Raw genomic sequence first — 26,318 nt, 5'->3', positions numbered from 1 at the left:
CAGCCGCCCCACCGCCACCCAGCCATTGCCCCATCTCCACCCTGCCTCCCCCTCCTGCGGGGGCCAGACAGGGACATTCAAAGGACCAGATGTGGCCCATAAACTATAAAATGCTCATGCTTGGTCTAGCAGTTTGAACACCAGGCTAGAAAACAGGAGACTATAAATTCCCCACCTTAGACATGAAAGCCTTAGTCTCCCAGCCTAACTCAACTTGTGGGAAAAGTGGTTGTCCGGTCTCTTTTTAAAAGCCTTCAGTGATGGAGCACCCACAACTTCTGAAGGCAAGCTATTCCATTAGTTGATTGCTCTCATCATTAGGAATTTTCTCCTTAGCTCTAGTTTTCTTCTCTTCTTGCTTAGTTTCCATCGTTTCTTGTCTTGCCTTTTGGTGCTTTAGAAAATAGTTTGACACACTCCCCACCCCCCATCTTTGTAGGAGGCCCTTGTTACATACTGGCAATCAGTATAGTAGTTTCCATCAAGGTCCTCTGTTCCGGTGGGAACAGTTTTCAAATCTGATTGGTCGGAGGATCTGACAGCTTCCTATAAAAGGGCTGCTGTCAGACAGAGTCTTTGCTGGATTGTACATAGTTGCTACTTAATAAAGAGCTGTTGTTGCTGAAGCCTGTTGTTGCCTCATCCATTCACATGATCTAACAGCCCTCAAATATTGGAACATTGCTATCATGTCTCCTTCTAGTCCTTCTTTTCATTAGACTAGACATATACAATTCCGGTAGCCATTCTTCATATCTTTTAGCCTCCTGCCCCCTAATCATTCTTTCTGCTCTTCTCTGCACTCTTTCCAGAGTCTCAATACCCTTTTTAATGGTGTGGTGACCTGGGTGCAATATTCTAGGTGTGGTTTTACTAATGCTTTGTAAAGTGGCACTAGAAACTAGAAAAGCTAGGTTTTGTTTTTCTCTTGATTCTTAGGATAAGCGGGACTGATCTCATATGGCAGATCTCTGACAATCTTCTGTTTCTTGAAATTGGGATTGGTTCTTCTTTTAGTAACTTATCAAACCTGGCAAAGGAAGCCACTTCTTTTAACAATCACATTTTCTTTTAATCAATTCCATGGATAACTTGCTTTCACTTGAAGTCTATATTGCTTCTGGCAACACAGAAGCTGTTGCTACTCTTCACATTAGTTTCTATATTTATAATAAAACAGGATGTCTTTTTTATTATTAAAGCATCCCAAAAAGGAAGACACTTGCATAAACGAATTATTGTTTATAGTAACTTGTTTCTTTTACAACAAATGCAGGGAGAATCCTGATAGTTTACAGCTATGAGTACAGGATGAAATGCTACCATTTTACGACTGCAAAATGGCCCTACTTCTAAAAGCAGCCGATGATCTTATATAGATGCTGCAGAACTAGGGACATAATATCTGCACTTACAATGAGTCAATGATCGTAGATTAAAACAAACTATCCATCACTGATTACTGCAACATAAAAATAGAAATCATGGAATATTCCAGCTAGATGTGTGCTTAGAGCAACAGACTCAATTATTATAAACACCATGAGAATATCAAGAAGCCTAGTGAGAGTTAGGACTTACATTTCAAATTGTTCAGTTTATCTCATTACCACTAGGCACTATAGGATTTAGATGACAATTTTATTTGATCTTTTCTAGCAAACCCTCATTGGACTCAACAGGTCTTAATCAGGGTGGACTTCAAAAATTTTAGCAACAGGTTCTCTGCCCGGTTCCTGGGTGGGCATGGTCTAGTCAGCTTCCTGCACCATGGCATGGGGGGCTGTTTTTACCTTCCCCAGGCTGGAAGGATGAAAACTGCCTCCCCCAGGCTCTGGAGACCTTCCAGAACTTCCAGAAAACCCATTTTCCCCCTCCCTGAGCCTCGGCATGGTCCCTGCACTTACCTGACATCCAAAATGGGTAGCGTGGAGACTCTGGGGAGTGGAGTGGTGGGGCAGAGTGGGCGGGACCAACCAGGGGTGGGATTTGGAGGTTCCCCCAACTGGCCATAATGTTAGCTACGGGTTCTCCCATACCTGGGCGAACCTGTAGCAGCCCACTCCTGGTCTTACTTCTGAAGACTTATGTAAAAACACCATTGGCTTACCTGAAAGGTCCTTTTCTGTGCACCACGGGAGAGTCCAAGCAATGGGTTAATTCAGTCTGCTTGCCCTTGGACTGAGGAACTTCTTTTTTCCTGACCACACCTCCTAGTGTGGCCACTCCCCAGAATTTTGAGACGGTCTGGAACCGGAAGGATGGAGCGGAAGCTGCCAAGAACATAGTTCCTGTTGACACAAAGACCACGAATCCCTGGACAATTCATCCAGGGCGGGTTGGACTCTCCCGCGGTGCACAGAAAAGGAGCCTTCAGGTAATCCAATGGTCTTTTTCCTGTGCACCACTTGGAGAGTCCAAGCAATGGGACATACCCAAGTTATTGTCCATCTGGGAGGGCAGAAGCAGCGTCCTGGGATTCGGTCGGAGACACTACCGCCTGGAGCACCCTCCTTCCGAAAGCCGCCTCAGCCAAGGCAAACACGTCCACTTTGTAATGTCTGATGAAGGGTGACGGGGATGACCACGTGGCCGCCTTGCAGATGTCGTTTATTGAAGCCAGGATGACCTAAGCCACAGCCATGGCCACGCTCTGTGTGGAGTGTGCCGTAATGCCTTGAGGCACCGACCTGGACTGGCTCTCATATGCAGACGCGATGCAGGCTCGCAGCCACCTGCCCACCGTGGCAGATGAAACCTTCTCACCCAGAGAGCCTGGTTGAAAGGAGATGAAGAGGGCCTCTGACCTCCAGAACTCCAAAGTGCGGGCGATGTAAACTTTCAGAGACCTCCTAACGTCCAGCTTGTGCCAGGTGCGTTTTCTGGGATGTGATGGACACGGACAAAAGTCCGGTATGACGATAGCCTGCGCCCTGCGGAACCAAGTGTTGACCTTTGGGATAAAGGTCGGGTCCAGTCTTAAGACCACCCTGTCGGGAAGGACGCAAAGGTCCTGGCAGACGGATAGGGCTGCCAGCTCCGAGATGTGATGGGCGGACGTTATGGCAATGAGGAATGCCGTCTTGAGGGTAAGATGGCGCAAGGTCGCCATGCGAAGGGGCTCAAAAGGTGGAGAGGTGAGCGCCTGAAGCACCACAGACAGCTGCCAGGTGGGGTAGCAGTGGACAGTGGGAGGACGAAGATTTGAGGCACCCTTGAGGAAGCAGCGCACCCTGGGGATCCTGCTGAGGGGCAAGCTAGGGTCGCCAGCCCAAATGGTAGAGAGGGCTGCAACCTGACGGCGGAGTGTGTTAGATGCAAGACCCTTGTTAAGACCCCCTTGAAGGAAGTCTAAGACACGGGATACAGGGACTGTGACCGGCTCTAGGTTCAGGCCCTCACACGATTTTGCAAAGGCGGCCCAGGAAGAGTCATAGATTCTTGTCGTAGAAGGTCATGTAGCTGTTTGTATGGTGCGCACCACCTCCTACGACAAGCCGTCGCCCCTTAACTGGTCCCCCTCAAATGCCAAACGGGCAGTTGGAGCCACTGAGGCTCCGGATGAACAACGGCCCCCTGGCTGAGGGAGATTTGATCCGGAGGAATCCGCCACGGGGGGGACACTGACAGACTGACGAGGTCGGCGAACCACGATCTCCGGGGCCAATGGGGGGGCCACGAGAATCACCTCCGCCCCTTCCACAATGACCTTGTTGAGAACCTGCGCGAGAAGGGATAGGAGGGAAAGCATATAGCAGGCCTCTGGGCCAGTAGCATCGAAGGGCATCTGTCCCTTCTGCCCCTGGAGAGTGGAAGCGGGAGAAGAACCGCTGCAGTTGCGTGTTGTCCCTGGATGCAAAGAGATCGACCGTCGGGGTGCCAAATCTGTGGGACAACTGGTGAAACAGAGCAGGGTCCAGTCTCCACTCTACAGGGTCTATGGTGGTCCTGCTCAACCAGTCCGCCTGGGTGTTGTTCACTCCTGAGATGTGGTCGGAGTGGAGTGACACCAGATGACTCTCTGCCCAGCGGCCCAGGGTCTCCTTCTCTGCTTCTGGATAAGGGTGGCCGAGGGCCAGCTGGGCAGCCCCTGACAAGGCCCCCCGACCACCCGGCGGCCTCCTGACGAAGCGTGGCTGAGCGGAAGGGGCTGTTTACAAAGGCGTGAATTTTTCACACCAAAAAATGGCCACCACAACAGCATGGGGGAATGCAGAGGCGAAAGTGGCGACTGCGAGCTTAATATGCGGTCGCATGCTCGTCCGTGGTGGCTGAGGGCGAGAAAACAAGCTAGAAGGCAAAAAAACTCAAATAAAACAACAAATGCTCAAATTTTAACCCTCGCCGCTGTTGCCGCGCTCTTTAAAGCAAGGGGCAAGGTCTCCAAGTCAGCCGACAGCGTGGCTATGGAGCAACCCCCACCCCCACCAACACGCTTACCTCCTGGCCTCTGAACAGTGCAAAGCAGCTGTAGAGATAGCAATTTAGAAAGAAGAAAAACCCAAAAATAGATGGGAAGGGAGAAAAATGGGAAAAAAGGGGGAAAATTACTAAGAGAGTCCAAGCCAAAGGATTAATTCAGCTGGAGCTCACAAATAGCAATCCGTACGGGCAGACTGAGGAAAAATTCTGGGGAGTGGCCACACTAGGAGGTGTAGTCAGGAAAAAAGAAGTTCCTCAGTCCTAGGGCAACCAGACTGAATTAACCCATTGCTTGGACTCTCCAAGCGGTGCACGGGAAAACAGCATACAACTAAGCAATAGAGCCCATTCAATAACTAGCAATATTACACATGTAATATTGTGCCTATGTGTTCTGTTGTCACAAACTCAGTGTGCTTATTGTATCCTTTGAAAAACGTCATAAGATTCAAGGGTTCTCCTTTCAGAAGCATGTTGCTAGAACTGCTGTCATTAGAGTTTTCTAGTGATTAAGAAAGATTTTAACATAATCAGTCTAAATTTCAAGGCTGGAGTAGCCCTTGGAAATAGATATTTTCTAAATATGTTGTGAAGACCTAAATGCAAACTGCTGGCCAGGATGGGAAACCTCACTGAAAACCTTCTGGAAGAAAAAACCCTTTAAAAGCTTAGCTGGGTTCCAGAGAACTATGTCAAGAAGAGAAGTATGCATTCAGATCATAATAAGCCTGAATAAGGAATGTTGGCAGGCATGTGCCTTACTCTTGCATGCACCTTTGGCTCACATTCAGTAGTTAAAATGTTTATACATAATGGTGAATAAAAAAGAGCAACAGAGGCGTTTCAGACGTTCTCCTGGAGAAAGTAGATAGGTTACCTACTGCAAAAGAAGATTCAGATTTGGTTTACTCCTCTTTTTAGAAATAATATTCATTACTTCCCGAAGCACCTAAAGAGCTTTTTTTTTTGTCTAAGACAGTTAAAAAGTATTTTAATACTTGTAATTAACATACACGGAATACCATATTTAGTATGACATTAAGCATAAAGCATAATATTTCCTTATCGAAAGGTTACTTATGATTTGTCACCAAATACACAAACCCTGAAGACTCATTCAAAGTGTTATCCTCTGAGACAGCAAAGAACTCAGTTATATAGATTTTGTTGTACTTCTTGCCAATTTGTCTCTTATCAGAAGCCGGAGGACAGTGTCTTCATTTTTGCTGCATGGCAAGTTCCCCTTTCTGTTTCTATTGAACTTCCTCAGCTAAATGTTTTGATGAATGGATAAACCTGTCAAACTGTTATGAAATTAATCCCATCTTCCCTGCTGGGTATCCCAGCATGAGCATCAGCTGCATGGGCTGGGAGAGATGGCAAGGTTTGAAGAATGTTTATAATCACATGAACCAACAATAGTAGAGTTCTAAGTTATGTGCTAGATCTTAAATGAATTAAAAAGTCCAGAAATAAGCAAGTGATAAGAGTTTTGGATCATTGGAATTCTGTACAATTATTATTTCTTCTTTCTTCAAAAGGGATTCCATTAAACTGATCTTTAGTTCAAATAAATAAATGTGTTGTTCTCTTGTGAGCTGATTGGAGAGTCCAAGCATGGGGTTAACACAGTCTATCTGCCCTAGGACTGAGTGAGTTTTTCTTGACCAGACCTCCCTTTGCCTCGTTGAGATCAGTTTAAAAACTCAGTCTGCCCATTAGGACTATTGCTGGGGAGCTCCTCAGTCCTAGAGCAAATAGACTGGACTCCCCAACATAGGTACAGAGAATTTCCTTATAATTGTTGTTAGTACCTTTAAAAAGTAATTTAAGGTAATTTCCAGGAATATTATGGTTTTTTGATCGCTGAGAGGGCTGCCGGGCCGCTGTCTCCTGCTGGTCACAAGCGGAGTGCGAGCATGTGAGTTGCTTCTCCAGCGGCTGCCGGCGAGCAAGGGGGTGTCAGGAGGCTTCCTGACTGATTTTCCCCCAGCCACTGTGATTATCAGCGCCGTACGGAGCGTTTGAAAGCTCCGGCAATGCCGGCGGTGCTCTATTCTGCCCGGCAACAGTGGCAGCATTTTGAATCACTTCGTGTGCTTTTCAATACAGGACAACTGTCACCTCGGAGGCTGCAAGCAGCGCGTGCAGCGGCGGCCATTTTAAAGCAAAAAAGTCAATTTGAGAGCTGTTTGGAGCTGTGAAGAGGACTTCCTAGCAGCGCTTGCCCCTCTGAACCACAGATCGCTGCCGGGAAGCGTTGGGCCTTGTCTGGCAAGGTCCACATTCCAACCCCAACCATTCAGAAAACCTGAGGGCGGCCTGAGGAAGGGTTCTGTCCTGCGGGCGTCCCTCCTCTCCACTGTTGATCTGCAGGTGCTTCGTAGCTGGCTGGCTCGCACCCGGTGCCTGTCTACTGACCAGTCAACCCTCTCCTCCAGGACTCACTCAATCGAGGCCTGCAGGACATCATGGCAGACAGAGATTTGGAGGTGCAGGAGGTGCAGGCAGGGCCTTCTGCCAAATGCAGTAGACTAGAACCCCCATCCAAAGGGGGGAAGGGAGAAAGGGGCACCCCTAAAAAGACCTCCCCGAATCCATCAGGGAGCAGTGACAAGCCCAGGGAGGGGTCCCGAAAGCACAAGCCTGTGGAGCAAAAACTCTCTCGGCCCCAAAGGCAAAATAAATCCCATGACCATGTAGAGACATTGCCAGGCCCACCCTCAGTTCAGAGGAAGGAAAGGAAGGAAAGGAAGCCTAGTTTGCCTCAGGGGAACAGGTCGCCCTCGTCAGTAGGAGAGATTTCGAGGGAGTCTTCCCCTGATGCATCCTGGGGTTACCCAGAATCACCCAGCTCGTCCCTCAGGGAGGAACTGGAACCCTTCCAGGGCATCCTCCCAGCAGAGGTGGGAACCAGTTTGGGTGGGGGCAGGAGCCGGCTCGCTCCGTCAAAATCTCGCCCCAGGGAAGACAGAGGCCCAGCCCTGTCTGCAGAGATGAAAGAAGTAATTGCTCAGGCCATCTCCCAGGGCATAGCCGAGGGGATTAGGCAGAAGGAGGCCCATGCGACCGGGGCTTCTAAACCTAGACCGCCCCCGGCAGAGGCCAGAGACCAGTCTCCAGCCTCTCCCGGCATCTCGGTTACCACAGCGGAGTCAGTCTGGGAGGAGGAGGAGGCCGAAGAATTCGAATTATTGGAGGACGAGGTCTGCCTCCCGATAAGGCAGCCTTCACGGGGTTGTTCAAGCCCTCCCTGTTTAAGTCCATCCTTCAGAAGGCCAAGGCAGCCACAGAATTAGGGTCTACTTCTAAGAGTGCAACCGTTACACCCTCCTCCACCAAGGACCCCAAGGAAGGCCTGTTCAAGGAAACAGCTCCTACTCAGGAGTTGATTCCGGTGCCAGATTTATTCATGGACATGGTCCAAAGGCAGTGGGCTCAACCCGGTACCTTGACCAACCCTAGCAGAGGGGATAAATCCCTTTATTTTGTAGAAAGCAGGATAGAGGATGTTCTGAAGTTGCCTGAGGTGGATGCCCCGGTGGTCTCATTGACCTCCAATTCGAACCTGCCAGCAGACCTTCTGGAAGGTCTCAAGGCAGAAGACAAAAGATCTGAGAAGGCGTGCCATAAAACACATTAGGCGGCTGCCTGGGCCATCAGGGCATCCACCTCTGCTTCATTTTTCACTAGAGCATCCCTCCTCTGGCTGAGACAACTGAGATCCAAACCTCCCTCTGGGGGATCTTGTTGGCGTCACGACCTCAGCAAAATCATCACCGCTGTAGAGTACTCAGCAGACGCTTCGCTGAATGCAGCAAAGTTCGCATCTAGGGCGCTGGCATCCAATGTAACTTCATGCCGCCTGTTGTGGCTTCGCCACTGGCAGGCAGTCATGAAGGCAAAGTGGAAGCTTGCTTCCACTCCCTTCAAAGAGGAACAACTTTTTGGGGACGCTCTGGACAAATTTGTAATTGAGACGAAGGACAAACGGAAGATCCTTCCAGCCACCTTAAAGAAGAATGAGCGGAAGGGCTCTGGCTCCTTTAGGAAACAGTCATTTCGAGTGCAGGAGTCCGCCCAGGCATCAACCTCCTACCCCTACCATAGATCCTACCCCCAGGCAGGTGATAGGGGCCAAGATAGGAACTCCTTCGGGGCAAGGGGTAGGCAGCAACAGCATTCCTTTTGAAAGCCATTTCATGGAGGTGCCAACTCCCGCCAATTCCGTCACGGCAAGTGTCCATCAAGGGGTCCCTCCTGTAGGGGGTCGGTTCAGCTTTACACCGACAGGTGGGAGGAAATCACCATAGACTCATGGGTCATCAACACGATCAGGAAAGGCCTAGTCCTAGGATTTCTATCCTTTTCCCAAAGGACATTCATTCGTTGTCCGACTCCCAAGAGCCCCCTAAAAAGAGACCTCATGCAGGCAGAGATTCTCCCTCTTCTCCAAATAAGGGCCATAGAACCTGTGCCAAAGGATCAGGAAAAGCAGGGATTCTATTCCATTCCATGTCCCGAAAGGCTCAGAGAGGTGAAGGGCCATCTTGGATCTGAAGCGCCTAAATCAGCATCTGGCCTACAAACGATTCAATATGCAATCCCTCCACTCCATCCTGAATTGCATAAGACAGGGAGACCTGCTCACCTCAATAGACTTAAAGGAGGCCTACCTGTACGTTCCTATCCATGCAGCTCATAGGAGGTTCCTGAGATTCCACTACGACGGGAGGCACTACCAGTACAGGGCTCTCCCCTTTGGCCTCTCGTCCACACCCAGAACTTTCATAAAGATCCTTGCAGTGGTGGTGGCCCATGTCTGGAACCGTCCGATTCATCTAGAATGCTACCTAGATGACATCATAATTCACTCCTCCAGCCGCGACCAGGCCCGACGGGACGTTCAGATGACCATATGGGCTCTACAATGACACAGCTGCTTGGTGAATTGGAAGAAGAGCTATATTGAGCCAACCACACGCATCCAACACTTTGGCACCATCATAGACTTGACCTCTTGCAGGTATTCCTGTCACCAGACTGGCTGAAAAATCTCCGGACCAGGGTGCATCAATGCCAGCAGTCCAGGTCAGTTCCAATCATCAAGCTTTCGCAACTTCTAGGCATCATGATATCATACCTGAAGGTAGTTCCCTGGGTGTGACTCCATGCCAGGAAACTACAGTGGTTCCTCCTGCCAATACAAAGGGCAAAGGCCAGCAACTCCCCAAAGCATGTACGGCTACCGCAGAAAGTGGTTCGCTCCCTATCTTGGTGGTGAACAGTGGCAGTACAGAAGGGGTGCCTGTTCAAGGAACCCAAAAGAATTGTGGTGACCTCTGATGCCACCTACAAGGATGGGGGGCACACTGTCAGGGTCAACTCGCTCAGGGCAAGTGGACCCAGAGAAAAGCTGATCACAGCATAAACTGGCTGGAGCTGAGAGTGGCCCGACTTGCCTTACGCCGGTTCTCATCCCGGATTGTGGGCCATCATGTACTGTTACTAACAGACAATGTAGCAACAAAGGCCCACATAAACAGGCAAGGCGGCACTCACTCCAAAAGACTCATGGCGGAGACAGAGTCCCTGGGCAGGTGGGCGGAACGCCACCTAGCATCCATAAGAGCAGACCACATATCCGGGACCAACAACCAGAAGGCAGATTGGCTGAGTCGGCAGATGATCGACAACTCTGAGTGACAGCTGCACCCGACCTCTTCAAACAGATCGTGCGGAGATTCAGCAAACCGCAAGTAGACCTATTTGCCACTCACACCAACACATACCTACTGCGATTCTTTTCTCGCTACCACTCTCCCCTGGTGGAGGACACGGATGCGCTGAGGTGCAAATGACCCTCAGGACTGCTATACGCATTCCCCCCTCTCCCGCTCATTCCGCAAGTAGTGACCAAGCTGCTGGCGGAGGAAGCGAAGAACATCCTTGTAGCACCTCACTGGCCCAGGAGGTCCTGGTATGCGGACCTTGTCAGTCTCTCCATTCAGAAACCATGGAGAATTCCTCAGGAGCAAATCTCCCTCAGCCAAGGGGCTGTCTGTCATCCAGATCCCCAGTGGCTGCAACTAGCCATCTGGCACTTGAGTGGGACCTCCTGAGGAAACAGAATCTTTCTGACAAGGTCATCCAAAGTATCCAAGCGTCCAGAAGGCCTTCCACGACTAGGAAATATGAAGCCATATAGGTCGCCTTTTCGGAGTGGCATAAGAGACATTTCTGCCTCACTCCCATAATTACTAGACTTTCTCCAGGAGGGACTGGACAGAGGCCTGGCACGCAACATGCTCTGTTGTCAGGTTGTGGCTCTGTCCACCGTTCTCACTAACAACTCTTCTTGTCCCTTGAGTCAACACCCACCTCAAGAGCTTCCTGAGGGGTGCGGTGAATATCAGTCCTCAGACAATTCACCGTTACCCATCTTGGAACCTGCCGTTTGTTCTGCAAGCATTAACGGGAGCACCCTTCGAACAAATTCAAAAGGCAAGCCTTCATCACCTGACTATTAAGACTGCCTTTCTAGTGGCCATTACATCCGCTAGAAGGGTATCTGAACTAGCTGCTCTCTCCGTCAGGGAAGAGCTGTGCATTATACATCCTGACAGAGGCATATTGAGACTTGACCCCACATTCATCCCTAAGGTCAACACTCTTTTTCATAGATCCCAGGAAGTGATCCTTCCCAACTTTTGCCCCAAACCTAAGCATCCTAAGGAACATGACTGGCATAAGTTGGATGTGAGACATGCTGTCCGCATTTATGTCAAGAGAACTAAGGACTTCTGACATTCCAAATCATTTTTCATCTCCTTTCATCCTGGGTCGCTGGGCCGCAAAGCGTCATCTCACACCATTGGGCATTTGTTGCGGGCCTGCATTAAGTTGGCCTACGAGCATGAGGGCAAGGTCGCACCACGTCGCGTGACAGCACACTCGACAAGGAGTGCTGCCACCTCAGCAGCGTGGGCAACCCAAGCGTCCATTATCAACATTTGTAGAGCAGTCACGTGGGCTTCTCCTACAGCATTTATCAAAAATTACAAGATTGACACCTTTGCCCCAACTGAAGCCTCTTTCGGAAGAAGGATTTTATAAAAGGTTGCAGAGGCTCTGGACACTCTGGACACTACCCACCCTGGGACACAATAGCTTGGGTATGTCCCATGCTTGGACTCTCCAAGCAGCGCATGAAGAAATACCATTGGCTTACCTGAACAGTCATTCTCTGGGTGCTGCGGGAGAGTCCAAACCTACCCAGGGTCTACCAAGGTGTTCAAGACTATTGGCTTTGAGTGACTAAGGAACGGCCATCCTGTATGGTTACATCTTCACTTTTAAACTGATCTCAATGAGGCAAAGGGAAGAGTGGTCAAGAAAAACTCACTCAGTCCTAGGGCAGATAGACTGTGTTAATTCCATGCTTGTACTCTCCCGCAGTGCCCAGAAAACAACCATTCAGGTAAGCCAATGGTATTTTCTAAATCACAACAGTGTTGCCTAGCATAAAATGCTTATAACTACCTAGGTCTTATTTTCTTTTGGACCCCAAAATAAGCACTAGGGCTTATGTTCAGGGGATGCCTTATTTTCCCCCCATGTACTGGAGGCCCACTTCTTCTACTTGCTCACATCGATGCAGGAGGCCACACAGAGTGTTAGTGCCGATGCCACAAGGCAGGGGGCGGTGGAGCTGCCTCATGCACCCCGTACCGGCTTACTTCAGGGCTCCCACAGCTATCTCAACTTCTTCACCTCACAGCTGTGGCACAACCGCACTACTCGGCTCCTGCTCCATTGCAGCCATGAGCAACCAGAAGAAGTGGGCCGTCAGCCAGGTGAGCTCCTGTTGTACATAATTACTGGTGCTGCTGCCATGAGGCAGGTGTTGAGACATGGATAGCCTGGTTGTGTGGGCCCTGAGGTAAGTCAGTGAGGGACATGTGGGATAGCTCCTCATGTCATGGCTGTGGCACCATGAGCAACAAGATGGAATGAGCGGATGGACGGTGGCGCAGGATCTTAAGTAGGGCTTATTTTGAGGGGTAGGGTTTACATCAGGCACAACATGCTAGGGCTTATTATCAGGATAGGTCTTATTTTTGGGAAAACATGTTATATTCATGTATCTGCCATACAACTATACTCTGAGCATAACAAACCAAAAATTGTTTATAAATATAACTATAAAAAACAGCTTCAAAGTATGTTTCTGTCCTTAACCTTTAGCTACTTATCTATTCATATTCAGAGTTCATATATTCATAACTTTTCTGTATACAATAGTATGATCACAAATCAATTGATATGGGAAAATAAGACATTTTTACATTGTTTTTACACAGACTTTACACAGTCTGTAATGAAGATAATAGGAACATTTAGGTGAAAGCTGCCTATGAAAAACCACAATGTCAAGAGCACACTAGAAAATGTCAAGAGCACTCAAGGAAAACTTCTAGCTGTCTCAATGATTTTTATCCCCTCAGGTTTACAAAAACATCACTAAAACAATTTTTTTTACTTTTAGAATTTTTTTCCTGACTTGTGCTAGGATTAAACAAAAGTTTCCCTTGCATACATTTTAAGCTTGGTTTCAGAAGCTTACTGTAAAATGAGATGCAGTGAGTCACCCTCTATTTTTAACGGCTATAATCTAGTGATTGGAAATAAGAACTCAGCATATGTCACCTTTGTTTTCTTCAGAGAAATGTGTGGTGGAGGGAAGAGACATAGGTCTTGAGTGTTATGTGGGATATAGTATTGAAAATGAATCATTGGCATCCTTCAGTCTCAAAAGACTATGGTATCGTGCTCTGGAAAGAGGTCCTAAAACAGCATCTAGTGTGGCTAAAAAGGCCAATTTGAGAGTGGAAATCCCTTCCACACTGAGGGCAGATACATTCTGTCCCCTGCCCAGCCCCCAGATTTTGCTGGCTCCGGGTCTGCTCTCTGCCCCAACCCACCAAATGAGTGTCTTTCAATGCTGTATGCAAAGCTGGAGTGTCCTCTCCAGCACGAGGCCTTGGTAGATTAATATGGAGGATAGACTGTTATTGAAGCAGCAGATCCCACCCACCCCCCAGCTGAAATAGTCCAATGGAATGGCAGAGCTGATATGATTGGTTCCAGCTGTGTCACAGGAGTTACCAGAATGTGATGGTACATAGTCACGCACTGCTTTTGGGACTCTGGGTCCAGATTTTGCCTTGAGGTTGACTCCTGAAGCCTTTTCCAGTAGTGGATATAGCCACAAGGCAGTGGAGGTTTGTAATCAGAGTTTCCCTTTTTCTAGAAGATGGTTCTACTGCTTTATCTGCCATTGGGGCATAGAGCCTTCTTCCGCCTTCAAAACCGTTGACCGTCTTCTCCTGTAAGCCTGGAAAGGAGCCCTTACAAAGTGCTACCAGCCGAGCTAGCTGGACCAAGGTTTTTTTAAGGAGGTGTTACTCCTCCATGAATAGTCTCATATAAACATAATAAATTTGACTTCATTTAAGATGCTGATTTAGATTAGCCTACTATTAAAGGCTTTATGAATCCTGATACATGAAAAAAGAGTAGGGGCATGTTTGTAGATACTGATAGACCTCGCTTAGCAACCAATCAAAGTTACAACACCAAAAGGTATTTACAACCTGATTTAGAAGTTCCGATGATCTCACATCCCCCATAGTCATATGATCACATTTTGTGCACTTGGCAACTGGCTCATCTTTACATGTTTGCGGCATCCCATGATAACATGAGTGCGACTTTCAACTGGTGGATGATCCCTCAGATACTCCCAATGCCAAAAAGAATTTTATAGGTGATAATCAGCATTTTGAATTGCCCCCAGAAGCCAACAGGTGGGCAGTTCAGTTGTTGCATTCTGGACCAGATGTGACTTCCAAGTGGCCTTCAAGGACAATCCCATGTACAGCTTGTTAAAGTAATTCCTCCATGAGGTGATTATGGGATGAGTGACTATGTTGAGTCTGCCATGCCACTATTAGGCTAATGTGACTCAAAATATAGCGTTATCATTAAAGTCTGGCTCAAGGGTAAAATGGAGTCATTCATTTATTTCTACAAAGTGATTCTAGGTGATAGAAGGAATAAAAACAAAAATAGTTTAAACAAAAATCAAATACCAAGGTCAAAAACACATTCCAACGCACAAAGAATGCTATTCATCTATATCTATGTTTTTCAACCTCAGAAGCATGAAAATATGTACACTTCAGCATTTAAGTTGGACCTCTCCATACCTAAAACTGGTGGAAATTTTTGTTTAGCTTACACCCATATGCTTTCACCATCATGCCATAACAATAATGTTACTGTCTGCCCTTTCTTCAACTGTAAAATCTAAAACCTTTTGTATTTAGCATTTAAAAGAAACTTTGCGGACTAACACGGCCAAAATACGTTTCAGAAAATAATTTTCTTCATCAAAACACAATAAAGCATGTTATCTGTCCTTTTAATTTCAACAACTAACTTCTCATTCTTAATTTATTTCTAAAGAAGTACCTCTCTGGTTAATTGCTTTACTTTAGACTTCCATCAAACTGTTGACCTGAGTTTCTGTGAATAGATTCCATGGAAAGGAGAAGTAGAAGTTATACAAAATCATGAGTTCAGCATCTTGTGAAATTGGTTTAACTCTGTCCAGGATATTGGTTATGTTTAAAAATTATCATAATTGCCAAAATGTATATTTTCCCAAATTTAAATGATAATTAAGTTTGTATATTGATTGGTCTATCAATATACAAATATGTTTTTTTACAAACAAATATTTATACATTATTTTGCATATGGCCCTCCATAATATTCAGGATATAACCCTGTCACCCAATCTCAAAATTATTGCTTCAAAAATTGCTATTTTGTGATGGGGTTGGAACAAGCCCATAGTAGCAAAATTTCTGCCATTTCTCTGCAATTGGAAATGCCAGTGCGAAAGTTCACTGCTGCACAGTTAGTCCTCAACTTATAACCATTTGTTTAACAACCATTTGAAGTTACAACACTGGAAAAAGTGACACAACAAATCCTCACAGTTACAACTATTGAATCATCTTCACCATCATCTACTCCAAGATGATTCACACCTTGGTCAGTGTCTCTTCACACTTCTACAACTGGGCAGAAGACATCAAAGCACAGCCAGCCGAACAAATAGGTTTAAAAATAGTGTCTATCCATGGACTATTTTGAGGCTAAAACCAATTTCATTGTATACATGATGTACAATGACAATAAAGGCTATACTATCTAACTGCCATTTTGGTGATTGGCAACCAACCATCTGAATTGTTCCTAGACAACTTCCACAAAGTCAATGAGGGAAGCCAGATTCACTTGATGATTATGGCAAAAAATATTATAAAATTGTGCAGTCATATGACACTTAACAATGGTATAACTTAGCGGCAGATGTACCTCTCCCAATTCAGGTTGTAAGTTGAGATGAGTTGCATTCTATAATTACATTTTGTATGGTATCTGAGATTAGGTCCCAGCTATTAAATGAATTTGTTTGCTTGCTTGTTTATTTACATAATTTTATTTCCTTACAGCTGCCCAATTGCAAGGAAGGTTTGAAATACATCATGGTAAAAAAAAATGAAACAAAATTTCACAGGGCAAAGACAAAAACTTCAGTCACATCACGTTTCTCTGGTTCACCAATTCCTTCAGGCCCTTTGAATGCCAAAAAAGCATCTATCTACTTCAGTAAATCTATAAAACATCTTTGCAACTTCATAATGGCTGCAGTGGCCTTGGGGGTCATATGATCACTTTTTGAGACCTTCTTGCAAGCAAAGTCAATGGGGAAGCCATATCCACTTAACAACTGTGTTTCTAACTTAACAAGTGTAGTGATTCGTTCAGGAAATATGGCACAATTTGTTGTAAAATGGGGCAAAATTCACTTAACAACAATCTCACTTAACAAGATAAAGTTTGGGCTCAATTGTGGTCATAGCTCAAAGACTACCTGTACTGCCTGGATAAAAATACAGCATTTTCATTGGTATAGTACCTTCTCTATATCAGTACCTGCCCTATGAAACAATATTCCTCCAGAGATTAGGATAAACCCATGATGGCGAACCTATGACACGCAGAGCCCTCTCTATAGGCACGTGCACCGTCGACAGCTGCTCTTCTGATTTCTGGTGCGGCAACTGATCTTCGTGCACCCTGGCCATCTGGTCTTTCCAGAGCTCCAGCACACACAAAGACCAGCTGGATGGCGGGCATGCGCACACCGGAAATCTGAAGACCAGGTGGCCAGTGTGCACATCTGCACTGGCCAGCTGATCTTCAGGTTTCCAGGGCTCCGGCCTGGAAACTTGTGCATTATGATTCGGGCACTCGGTATCGAAAAGGTTCGCCATCACTGGGATAGACCCAATCCAGTTAACCTTTTATAAACCATTAAAAACCTGTCTGTTCCTCAAATGATTGGTCTTGGTAGTTAGGTGAACTCTATTGGCTAATATAGATCAAGACTTCAATAAATCTTTAATAGATTCAGATTTCAAGTTACAAAATTCCTCAGCCAGCATTCTAAGTAGAGAATTCTGGGAGTCAAAGTCTACATCTTCAAACTGCCAAGACTGAGAAATATTGATATAGATTGAGCCATGGTGGTGCAGTAGTTAGAATGTAGTACTGCGGGCTAATTCTGCTGACTGCCAGTTGCCTGCAATTTAAGACCAAGTTGTCTTAAGGCTGGACCCAACATTCATACCGAAGGTCAATAGCTGTTTCCACCGAGGTCAGGAGTTGACCTTACCTGATTTCTGTCCATCTCCCCGTCACGAGAGGGAGCGCAAGTGGCACACTCTTGACGTACATCGTGCCTTCAAGATCTACATCGACCACACTGCCTCGTTCCGCCACTTGGAAGCTCTCTTCATCTCCTTTCGCCAGGCCTCCTTGGGTACCAAAGCTTCATCATCTAGTCTGGGGCGCTGGATAAGAGCCTGTATTAAACTGTCTTATAAACTTCAATCCATACAGGTCCCTGCAAACATTACAGCTCACTCTACATGCAGCGCTGCGACATCTGCGGCTTGGTCCACTCAGGCCACCTTGGAAGAAGTCTGCCGGGCGGCCACCTGGGTGTCTCCCACAGTCTTCATACGTCATTACAAATTGGACAAGTATGTGTCAGCTGATGCAGCCTTTGGGCGCAGGGTGCTGCAACAAGTGCTTGTGCCCTAACGGACCTTTTTTTACAATTTCACACTCTTTGGTACATCCCAGTCTGGCTGCAGTCTCTACAATAACAGGAAAATGGGCATTGGTCCTTACCTGATATGCGCATTTTCTGGAAGAGTAGAGACAGCAGCCAGCCCCGCCCTGGTATGGGTCATGCGAGGGGATTCCTTGTGCGAAGGAGAGAGAGAGAGCGATACAATGACTATGGACTTTCACTTTTTGCTCACAATTCTCACTTGAGTCTAAAGTTTTCCTTCATCTGAAATTGGGGAGGAGCCACAAAGGCCCGATGACATCATAAGTGTAGACTCAGTCCGATTGGTTAATGGACGGAGCATATCCAATCTGGCTGCTGTCTCTACTCTTCCAGAAAATGAGCGTATCAGGTAAGGACTAACGTCCATTTTCTTTGAAGACGCTTTACTTCTCATCTAAGAAGCTTCTTCAGCTTTGACAGGATAGTGGGAAATGGAAGAATTTATATTTTTTGCAGACAGCTGGTCATTTGCATCCTTTTAGATGGTTGTTGAAGCACTTGGAGGTATACCTGTGTCCTCAGGGTCATCTCAGTAGTGCTCCTGATTCCTACAATCTGCATTTTTTTTCTCTGGAAATCCATTCCTACTCCCACACCATTCAAAGGGTGTTCATCCCAAATTGTATAGGTAAAAGTCTGTAGAGATTCTCAGTCATCCAGGTCATGGTTGTCCCAAAGGTGCTTTTTCAGGAAGTAACTGGACTTTCTTGTTTTTTCTTCTCGCTTCTCATCCAAGAAGCTTCCTTAGCTCTGACAGCATAATGCGGCATGGAAGGATTTACCATATTTTTCGGAGTATGATGCACCTTTTTCCTTCAAAAAAGAGGCTGAACATCTGGATGCGTCTTATGCACTGAGTACAGCATTTTTTGCCTACTGAAACATTTTTTTTGCCCCTTCACCAAAATGACCGTGCATAGCCTTTAGGAGCTTTCAGAGTGCTCCTGGGGGCTGGGAAGGGCAGAAATGAGCGAAGAATGTGCCTTGTTTTGCTCAATTCTGCCCCCCCCAGCCCCCAGGAGCACTCTATAAACCTCCTAAACGCAATGCATACCCTTTTTTTTCAAAAAACGGGGTGATTTTTGTGAAAAAGGACCATTTTTTGCCCCCACCCTATCCCCTAGGAGCACTCTACAAGCCTCCTAAAGGCTATTCATGCCCTTTTTTTGAAGAAAAATGGGCTGTTTTGGGGAGGTCTGCAGAGTGCAAAAACTTTTTTTTTTTAATTAGCCTCTTTAAAACCTTGGTGCATCTTACATTCTGGTGCATCTTATACTCCAAAAAAATACGGTATATTCCTTGCAGTCAGCTGGTCATTTGCATCCTTTTAGAGCATCGTTGAAGCACGTAGAGGTTTATTTCAGATTTATCTGTGAACCTGTAGTGAGAATCTCTACAGACCTCCAGTGATGAAGCACTCACAACTTCTAAAGGCAAGCTGTTCCACTGGTTAATTGTCCTCACTCTTAGTAAGTTTTTCCTTAATTCCAGGTTGTTTTTCTCCTTCATTAGTTTTCAGCCATTGTTTCTTGTCCTGCCTTCTGGTGCTTTGGAAAATAAATTGATCCCCCTCCTCTTTCAAATAGTAGAACACTGCTATCATGTCCCCTGTAGTCTTTCTTTTCTCTAGACCAGCCAAACCAAAATCCTGCAATCATGGGAGAAAGGAGGAGCCACGTTGCGATGACACAACGTGCGGTCTCGATACTCTGAGACCACCGTTGACACTTTTGCCGCTGGGCGGTCCAGCTGAAACTAAACCATCCCGTAGAGACGGTGACCAGGAAGACAAAGCCTTGCTGATTTTAGGGACATCGCAAAGTCCCTGATTGACCCAAGGGAAGTTCTTCAAGCCAGCGGTAAACAGACAGCCTCCAGGCTGATGAAGTCGGGACGCTCCGGAAGGAAGTGAAAAGAAAAAGTGAATCCATCTGGTGAGACCTTTTTTCTATTTTGGAAAAACTGCCCAGAGAAACCTTTTTTTTTAAAACCAAATCAGATCCTCAAGCAAGAATTAAGCTGTGAAATTAATTAATACTGGATTGCATTGGAAAGTTTTTTTTTCTTTGTAACCATATTTTGTGGATTGAAATGCTTGTAACCTTGTTTGTTTCTTCAATTAAAGGATCAACCTTTTTTTTTCCTATGCTCTTTGTTACTTTATCTTTTGATTTCTGGACTAAAACCTTCCCTTTTGTCTTTAACAATCCTTCCTATTACTTGTTATTAAATTTTATTAAAGAACTTTATTTCATCTAAGCCTGAGATAGTGAAAGTGGAAAGTAGCAACTAGCCACTCGGAAGTCGGAAGCTGAAGTTTTTGAAACAATGTATCTCTTTTTTTTCCTCTTTGTTTTCACTGACTTTGTAACAGAAGGGTTTGTAAATTGTTTATACAAACTGATAAAGAGCCAAGGGCACGAATTGTTTTTACAGGTACCCGTGAGAACTATTTTGGTAGGGGAGAGAAAGGGAGAAAAAACAAAATAAAATAGAACCCTTCTCTTTTGAAAAGCAAAAAATACCCCTTGTGCTTAAATCAACCTAAAATTAAAAAATAAAAGAGGCTTGGAAGACTAGGGTGGAAATGGCTATTAGTTTTTCTTTTCTTTTCTTTTTCTTTTTTTGGAAACATGGATCAACATTCAGAGGAGGAAACCTTAAAATTTCAAAATATTTTGGCTGGAATTCTAAATTTATTGGAAGGATATGGGAGAATTGAGAAGAAGTTGGAAAAACTAGTATTTCTCACATCAAAAGATAAAGGGACTGGAGCCCCAAAAATTAAAGGGGAGAATGAAGATATAGAAGATAAAGACAAGACAACTGATGATTTTATTAATGGAGCAAATGTGGATGAAAGTGGAATGAAGGGAACATGGAAGAGGGATTTCGACGAATTGGAGCTCTACCTCAGATTTCAAGATACAAAAGAGGGAAAAAGAGTAATGATGATGGATTTAAGAAAAGAAACTCTTTCAGAAGGACAATTAATAACCAAACACAAGCTAATTTTAAAAATAATTGGAGGGCAACGAGATTACCTGAGAGATCCTCTAAGCAACAAAGTGTGGAGAGAAATCTATAAAAACCTTATAAAGGAGATGAAAAGAAGACTGACACCACAATTGGCAAGAGAGATAAGACTGTTTTCTTATGGGAAAGATACAGGTTGACAATGAAAGTTCTTAATAAAAAATTAATTAATCTTGGTTGAGCAATAAGTAGGAATTTAGTAATTTTAGATTGTTATTAAATATTTATTCATTAACAATTAAATAACTATAATTAACAATAATGGAATGATAATGGATACAATTTAAATGATATATATTATGTACTGTTAAACTAGTAAAAGAAATCTGGAGATAGATTGCAAATTGTGACCTGGGAAAAAGACTTATAAATTTTACCAAAAAAAATCTATTTAGCTTTTGTCATAAAGGTGTAATGTTTTATTTTTATTTTTTGGTTGTGACGAGAGGAGTTGAGATATTATTATTATTATTATTATTATTATTATTATTATTATTATTATTATTATTATTATTATTATTATTATTATTATTATTCATGCTTCTAGACCGCCCCCTCTCCCAAAAAGGGACTCGGGGCGGTGTACAGTCCATGCCAAATATATCAAAATACAATAAAAATTGAATATGTACAGTTGGAATGGAGGTTAAAAATGGAATTAAAAGAACTGTACAAAGCAATATATATAAATATATATTGATATAAATAGTAAATGACTTTTAGCTAATTATAACAACAACAAGGAAATGTTAATGGATATTGTTAAATAATATATACATGCTCTGGTATTGGTAAAATCAACTTGGATATAATATTCCAAACAGCAGGGGGGGGGGGACCTAGAAACTTTATTAATTGATTTTTACTCAGAATATGTCATAAAAATGTAATGTTATTGGAGGATTTTTGAAATAGCTAACAAGTGCCATTATGTGGTTGTGTTTTTAAATATGAATAAGTTCAGGCAGAAGCACGTTCAAATAATTCTAGTCAAATGAGAATTGTGATATATTGATGGTAATATATTAAAGATTTTTGATTTAAAGTGAATAATCTATTATGAACTACAAGTAATGACTATGGAAGAAATGCACGAAAGTTATTTGTAACCAATCGACACGCTTTCTACAAGATGTATTGAAGGATGATTCTTTTTTTGTGTTTTTGTTCAATTAAAATAAAAAAAAATCTTTTTTAAAAAAATCCTGCAATCATTTTTCATGTTTTAGTCTTCAGGTCTTTAATCATCGTGGTTGCTCTTCTTTGCACTTTTTCCAAAGTTTCAACATTTTTTTTTTTGTAATGTGATCAAAACTAGATGCAGCATTCCAGGTGTGGCCTTACTAAGGCTTTAAAGTGGTACTAATACTTCATGTTAATTTTGATTCTATGTCTAAGGATTGTGTTAGATTTTTGGCTGCTGCAGCACGCTACTGACTCATGTTTAAGTGATCATCCACTAGGACTCCAATGTTCCTCTCAGTTACATTTTTGAGCCAGGCTTCGCCTAATCTATACTTGTGCCTTTGATTTTTCCTGCCCAGGTGTAAAACCTTGCTTTTCATTTCATTTTGCTGGATAGGGACCATTGTTCAAGTCTGCCAATATCTTTTTTGATCCTGAGTTTGTCTTCTAGAGTGTTGGCTGTTCTTGCCAGTTTAATGTCATCTGCAAATTTGATGAATTCCCCTTCTATTCCCTCATCTAAATGATTTATGAAGATATTGAAAAGTACTGGGCCTGAGACAGAACTTTTTGGTACCCCATTGCTTCCTTCCTTCCATGTAAATGTAGTACCCTTGAGGACTACTCGTTGAGTAGAGTTTGTCAGTCAGTTACAAATCCATCTGGTGGTGATGCTGTCTACCCACATTTTTTTAGCTTACCAAGAAGTAGGTTTTGGTCTACTTTGTCAAATGCCTTGTTGAAGTCTAAATATACTATGTCCACAACATTTCACTGCTCTACTAACTTATTTACTTTGTCAAAGAAAGATCGGTTTGGCATGATCTGTTTTTAACAAACCCATGGGGGCTGCTAGTTATAACTTTGTTTCTAGGTGTTCACAGATCTGTTCTTTTTTCCTGTATCTTCCCAGGTATTGAGCTTAGGCCAATTGGGTAAGTGCTTTAACTTGGCTGTGAGGACTTCTAAAAGTCCCTAATGGGGAACATGTATCAACCCTTATTTCAATTCTGAGCTATTAATATTTTCCCTTATTAGTAACACCTATCTGTGTCTGGTTCATGCAAAACACCAAGTCACAATGCAGTTGGCTTGTGCTTTGGCACACCATGCACTCCCAACCATCTATGATGGCTCAGAACCTCGTGTACCCCTCAAGCAGGATGCTCGATCCTGCTTTAGCAAATCACAGTTTATCGCAGAATAGTCTCAGACAATCACGGAGAGCCTCTTTCCAGACAAATTCTCTGGCTGAAAATGAGAAGAGCAAAAAGAAAGATGGGCTTGTTTTTTTTTTTTTTTAATAAACTCGGGTCCAAATCAGGAAGCCCTCTTCGAGTTCTAACCCCCGACTTCAGACGACGATCCCCTCCGCTTGCTAGCAGTAACCTCCGTCCCAAACCCCCAAGATTCACTTCCGGACAGGGAAGTCCACAAAGCTGCACGTCGGAGCCTGCACGAGATATGAGGCGGCAGAGCCTCGCTTCCCTCGGGCGGGTCTTGAGGGAAACGGCGGCCGCGCCCGCTTCGGGCCGGGCAAGGGAGGGGGAAAAAATCCCCAACCGCTCTCCGACGTGCCCGAGGGCCCAGTTCAGCGCCTCGCACGCTCCGCCCCGCTTGACGGCAGCAGCCAGGAATGCGCTTCCGGAGGCGAAGAGGGAGCAGCGGCGTTGGCGGGTCTGGCCGTCTCCTTTCCCGGGTCTGCCACACGAGGGGAAGGACCGGAGGCGCGAGGGGCCCGCCGGACGCCGCCCCGGAGAGAAGACCAGGCCCGGCTGGAAAGGGCCAAGAAGGAGATTTCTCGCGCCGCCAGCCAGCTTGTCTTCCAGGCCAGAGGCGAACCCCGGCCATGGCACCGGTAAGGGCTGCAATGGGGAGGGTGTCTTTTGGGGGAGCGGGGTGCGCAAGGCTGCAGCAAAGCAATCCTAGGTTTGTGTCTCCACCTATATTCACGTGGATGGGATAAGGGGTAAGAGAGACGGACACCTCCCGTCTTGCTCCCCTTTTCCGAAGGATCGCCCGGGGGTCCCTTTTCATAGCCCACCCCCATGCCACCCCACCGACTCAGCATGGGTATTTGAGTGTGGAGCGGGGCGGTGGGGCTGCTAAGGGAAGGAAGGGAAGGGAGAAGATCTTAAGGTCTTGGGGCGAATCCCGGAAAGTAATGAAAGTCCTTCCCGAAGTCTTTTGTTCTGGCGCGGGAAGGAGAGGCGTGGGTATTCTCACCCGCCCCCCGTGAATTGGGTTCGGGTCTTGGGGTTCCAAGCAGGACTGAAAGGACTAAAAATGTCCAAGCAAACCCACAACGATATGTGCTGCCTTAGAGGCGGATGGGAACGCGAGTGGTTTCCATGCAAGAATTCACACGATGCTTTGCGAGTTTCCCATCCGTGTTTTGGCAAAATCTGTTTGTGGAATTTGACTTCTGAATTTAACACTCGGCCTGCTGCCTTGCCTGCCTGGGAATAAGTTTATAAATGCAACTGAGTAAAACGTGCATGGAAAAAGTTCGACGTTTGCAACTTCCTGAACCTAAAGCTGCCCTGGTATTTTTATAAAAAAAATAATTTCGAAATAGATCGAGGAGAAGTTATAACCAGTGTCGTTTTCTTTCAGCTATATTTACCTGCAGTTGAACTCATAGGATATCTTTGTACATTCTGTTTCCTGAAGATACTGCATTTCATTCCCACAATATTTCTGGTAGCATTTTTTTCCATTTGCCCTCTCGTGTATCTGATACAATTACAGTACTTGGAGCTTGCAGTAGTATGTTTATATTTGAATATTAAAAACTTTTTCAGGACTTCCTCTTTTTCTCTGGGGAATGCTTAACATTGCATTTCCATTCTTAATATTTTTTCTGTGTGATTTCATGTTTTCCGACACATTAAAATACCTTGATTAAAGTGTTCAGAAGATTGTTGAGCATGAAACCCTTTACCCACCTTTTTAAGTAGGCATTGACTCATAACTAAGCAATATTTTTTTCTATCCAAACCACCCTTAGTTGCTGCATTGCTGTTTCTTTTGAAGTATTATTAGAAATGTCACTTTGGCATTGATTGCTATTGTTCTAATAACATTTCAGTGGAAGGGACACTTGCTTCCCTAATTTGGCAAATTGGTTTTATCTTGGGCATCAATTCAAATTACATTTGGCTGTGTTGTTGCAAGAACTATCCAATTCCTTCTACTGTACATTGGTTTTCAACTTATTAAAGAACTGTGTTTGACCCAAAGACAGTGAATTATAATAATTCCTTGATTATGTTTGTAAAAAACAATCTTACAATCGGAGTACATAATATTTTGGGGATTAAGATCCAAGAAGTAGATCATACTAACAGAAGAAAAAATGGGCTAGTAAAAAAAAAGAGTAATTTTGATTTAAATTTAGTTTCAGATTAATTAATTTAAATTAATTATATATTGTTAATGTTTACTTCCATGTATTTATGATTTCTTCCCTCTGTCACATTAAATATTATAATTTGCTCCAAGAATCACAGGATCAAACAGAACCTAATGTGAATACCACCTGCATTTCATCAAAATGCCAATTCCAGTAGTTATTTCCTCCCTCCATTTTTGTTTCACATTTTTAACCATCTTGTTTGAGGACAGTACTTGAAATATTGCATGCTATATTGTGAATTTTAGTAACATCTGAATTTACCTAAAAATCAATGCAGACTGGATAGCATTGTGATTCTAAACTATTGTCACTTTCAGATATACCGAACAAATTGTTTTACTTGGTTCATATCCTGTGACGACTTGAAACTGGTTAATTTGGGCCTTTATTTTATAGGATCAGATAATTTTATTAACACTTCTGTTGTTATACTTCAATAATTGAAATATTGAAAGATGGGTTATAAACTTCTCCAAGTCCCCAATCCTACAGTCCTTACAAGGATGTGTTGGGAACTGATCTTTTGACTGAAGGCAAAAGTCATATTTGCCCTTTCAGGAAAAGATCAACTTACAAATATCTCAGGCTTTTGCTTCCTCCATCCTGGAAGCTGAATCAGAAGCAAAATGGGGGATTCTTGCATGTGGGGGAGGGGAACATGAATCCTAATAATCCTAACCAAAACAAACTAACGGAATATTTGTCCCTGAAATGAATGAGGATCAATTATTTTCCATTAGAAGCAATGGGAAGAAACCCAGAAAAGGAGGGATGGTGGTTTCTGATACCCATCTGCAAGAATTTTTTTATTCATCCCTCCCTCCCTTTTCACAATTGGATTTATTTTTGAATGTAAGACTCTTCAATTCAGATCTGATTTGCTATATGCTAAATAAATGATTTGGAACTGATAGTTAATGGGGAAAATTCCTTTTCCTGTTGGGCAAGTGCATGATAGAATTATTAAGTGACAACTTA

At 44.3% G+C, this 26,318-nt stretch overlaps 1 protein-coding gene across 1 annotated transcript in view; it reads left to right on the top strand.

Annotated features, from left to right (window-relative positions):
* Positions 1–23,494: 23,494 nt before the first annotated feature.
* ITGB1 (integrin subunit beta 1) overlaps positions 23,495–26,318 on the top strand; it is a 48,854-nt gene continuing 46,030 nt past the window's right edge. The window contains exon 1 of the mRNA XM_081933768.1: positions 23,495–23,780. Coding sequence (XP_081789894.1) covers positions 23,559–23,780 — 222 coding nt within the window. The 5' untranslated portion in view covers positions 23,495–23,558. The remainder of the gene's footprint in view (positions 23,781–26,318) is intronic.

Source organism: Natrix helvetica, assembly GCF_964273705.1.
Source record: "Natrix helvetica genome assembly, chromosome: Z".
Taxonomy (NCBI): domain Eukaryota; kingdom Metazoa; phylum Chordata; class Lepidosauria; order Squamata; family Natricidae; genus Natrix; species Natrix helvetica.
This window is presented reverse-complemented; position numbering and strand designations above follow the sequence as displayed.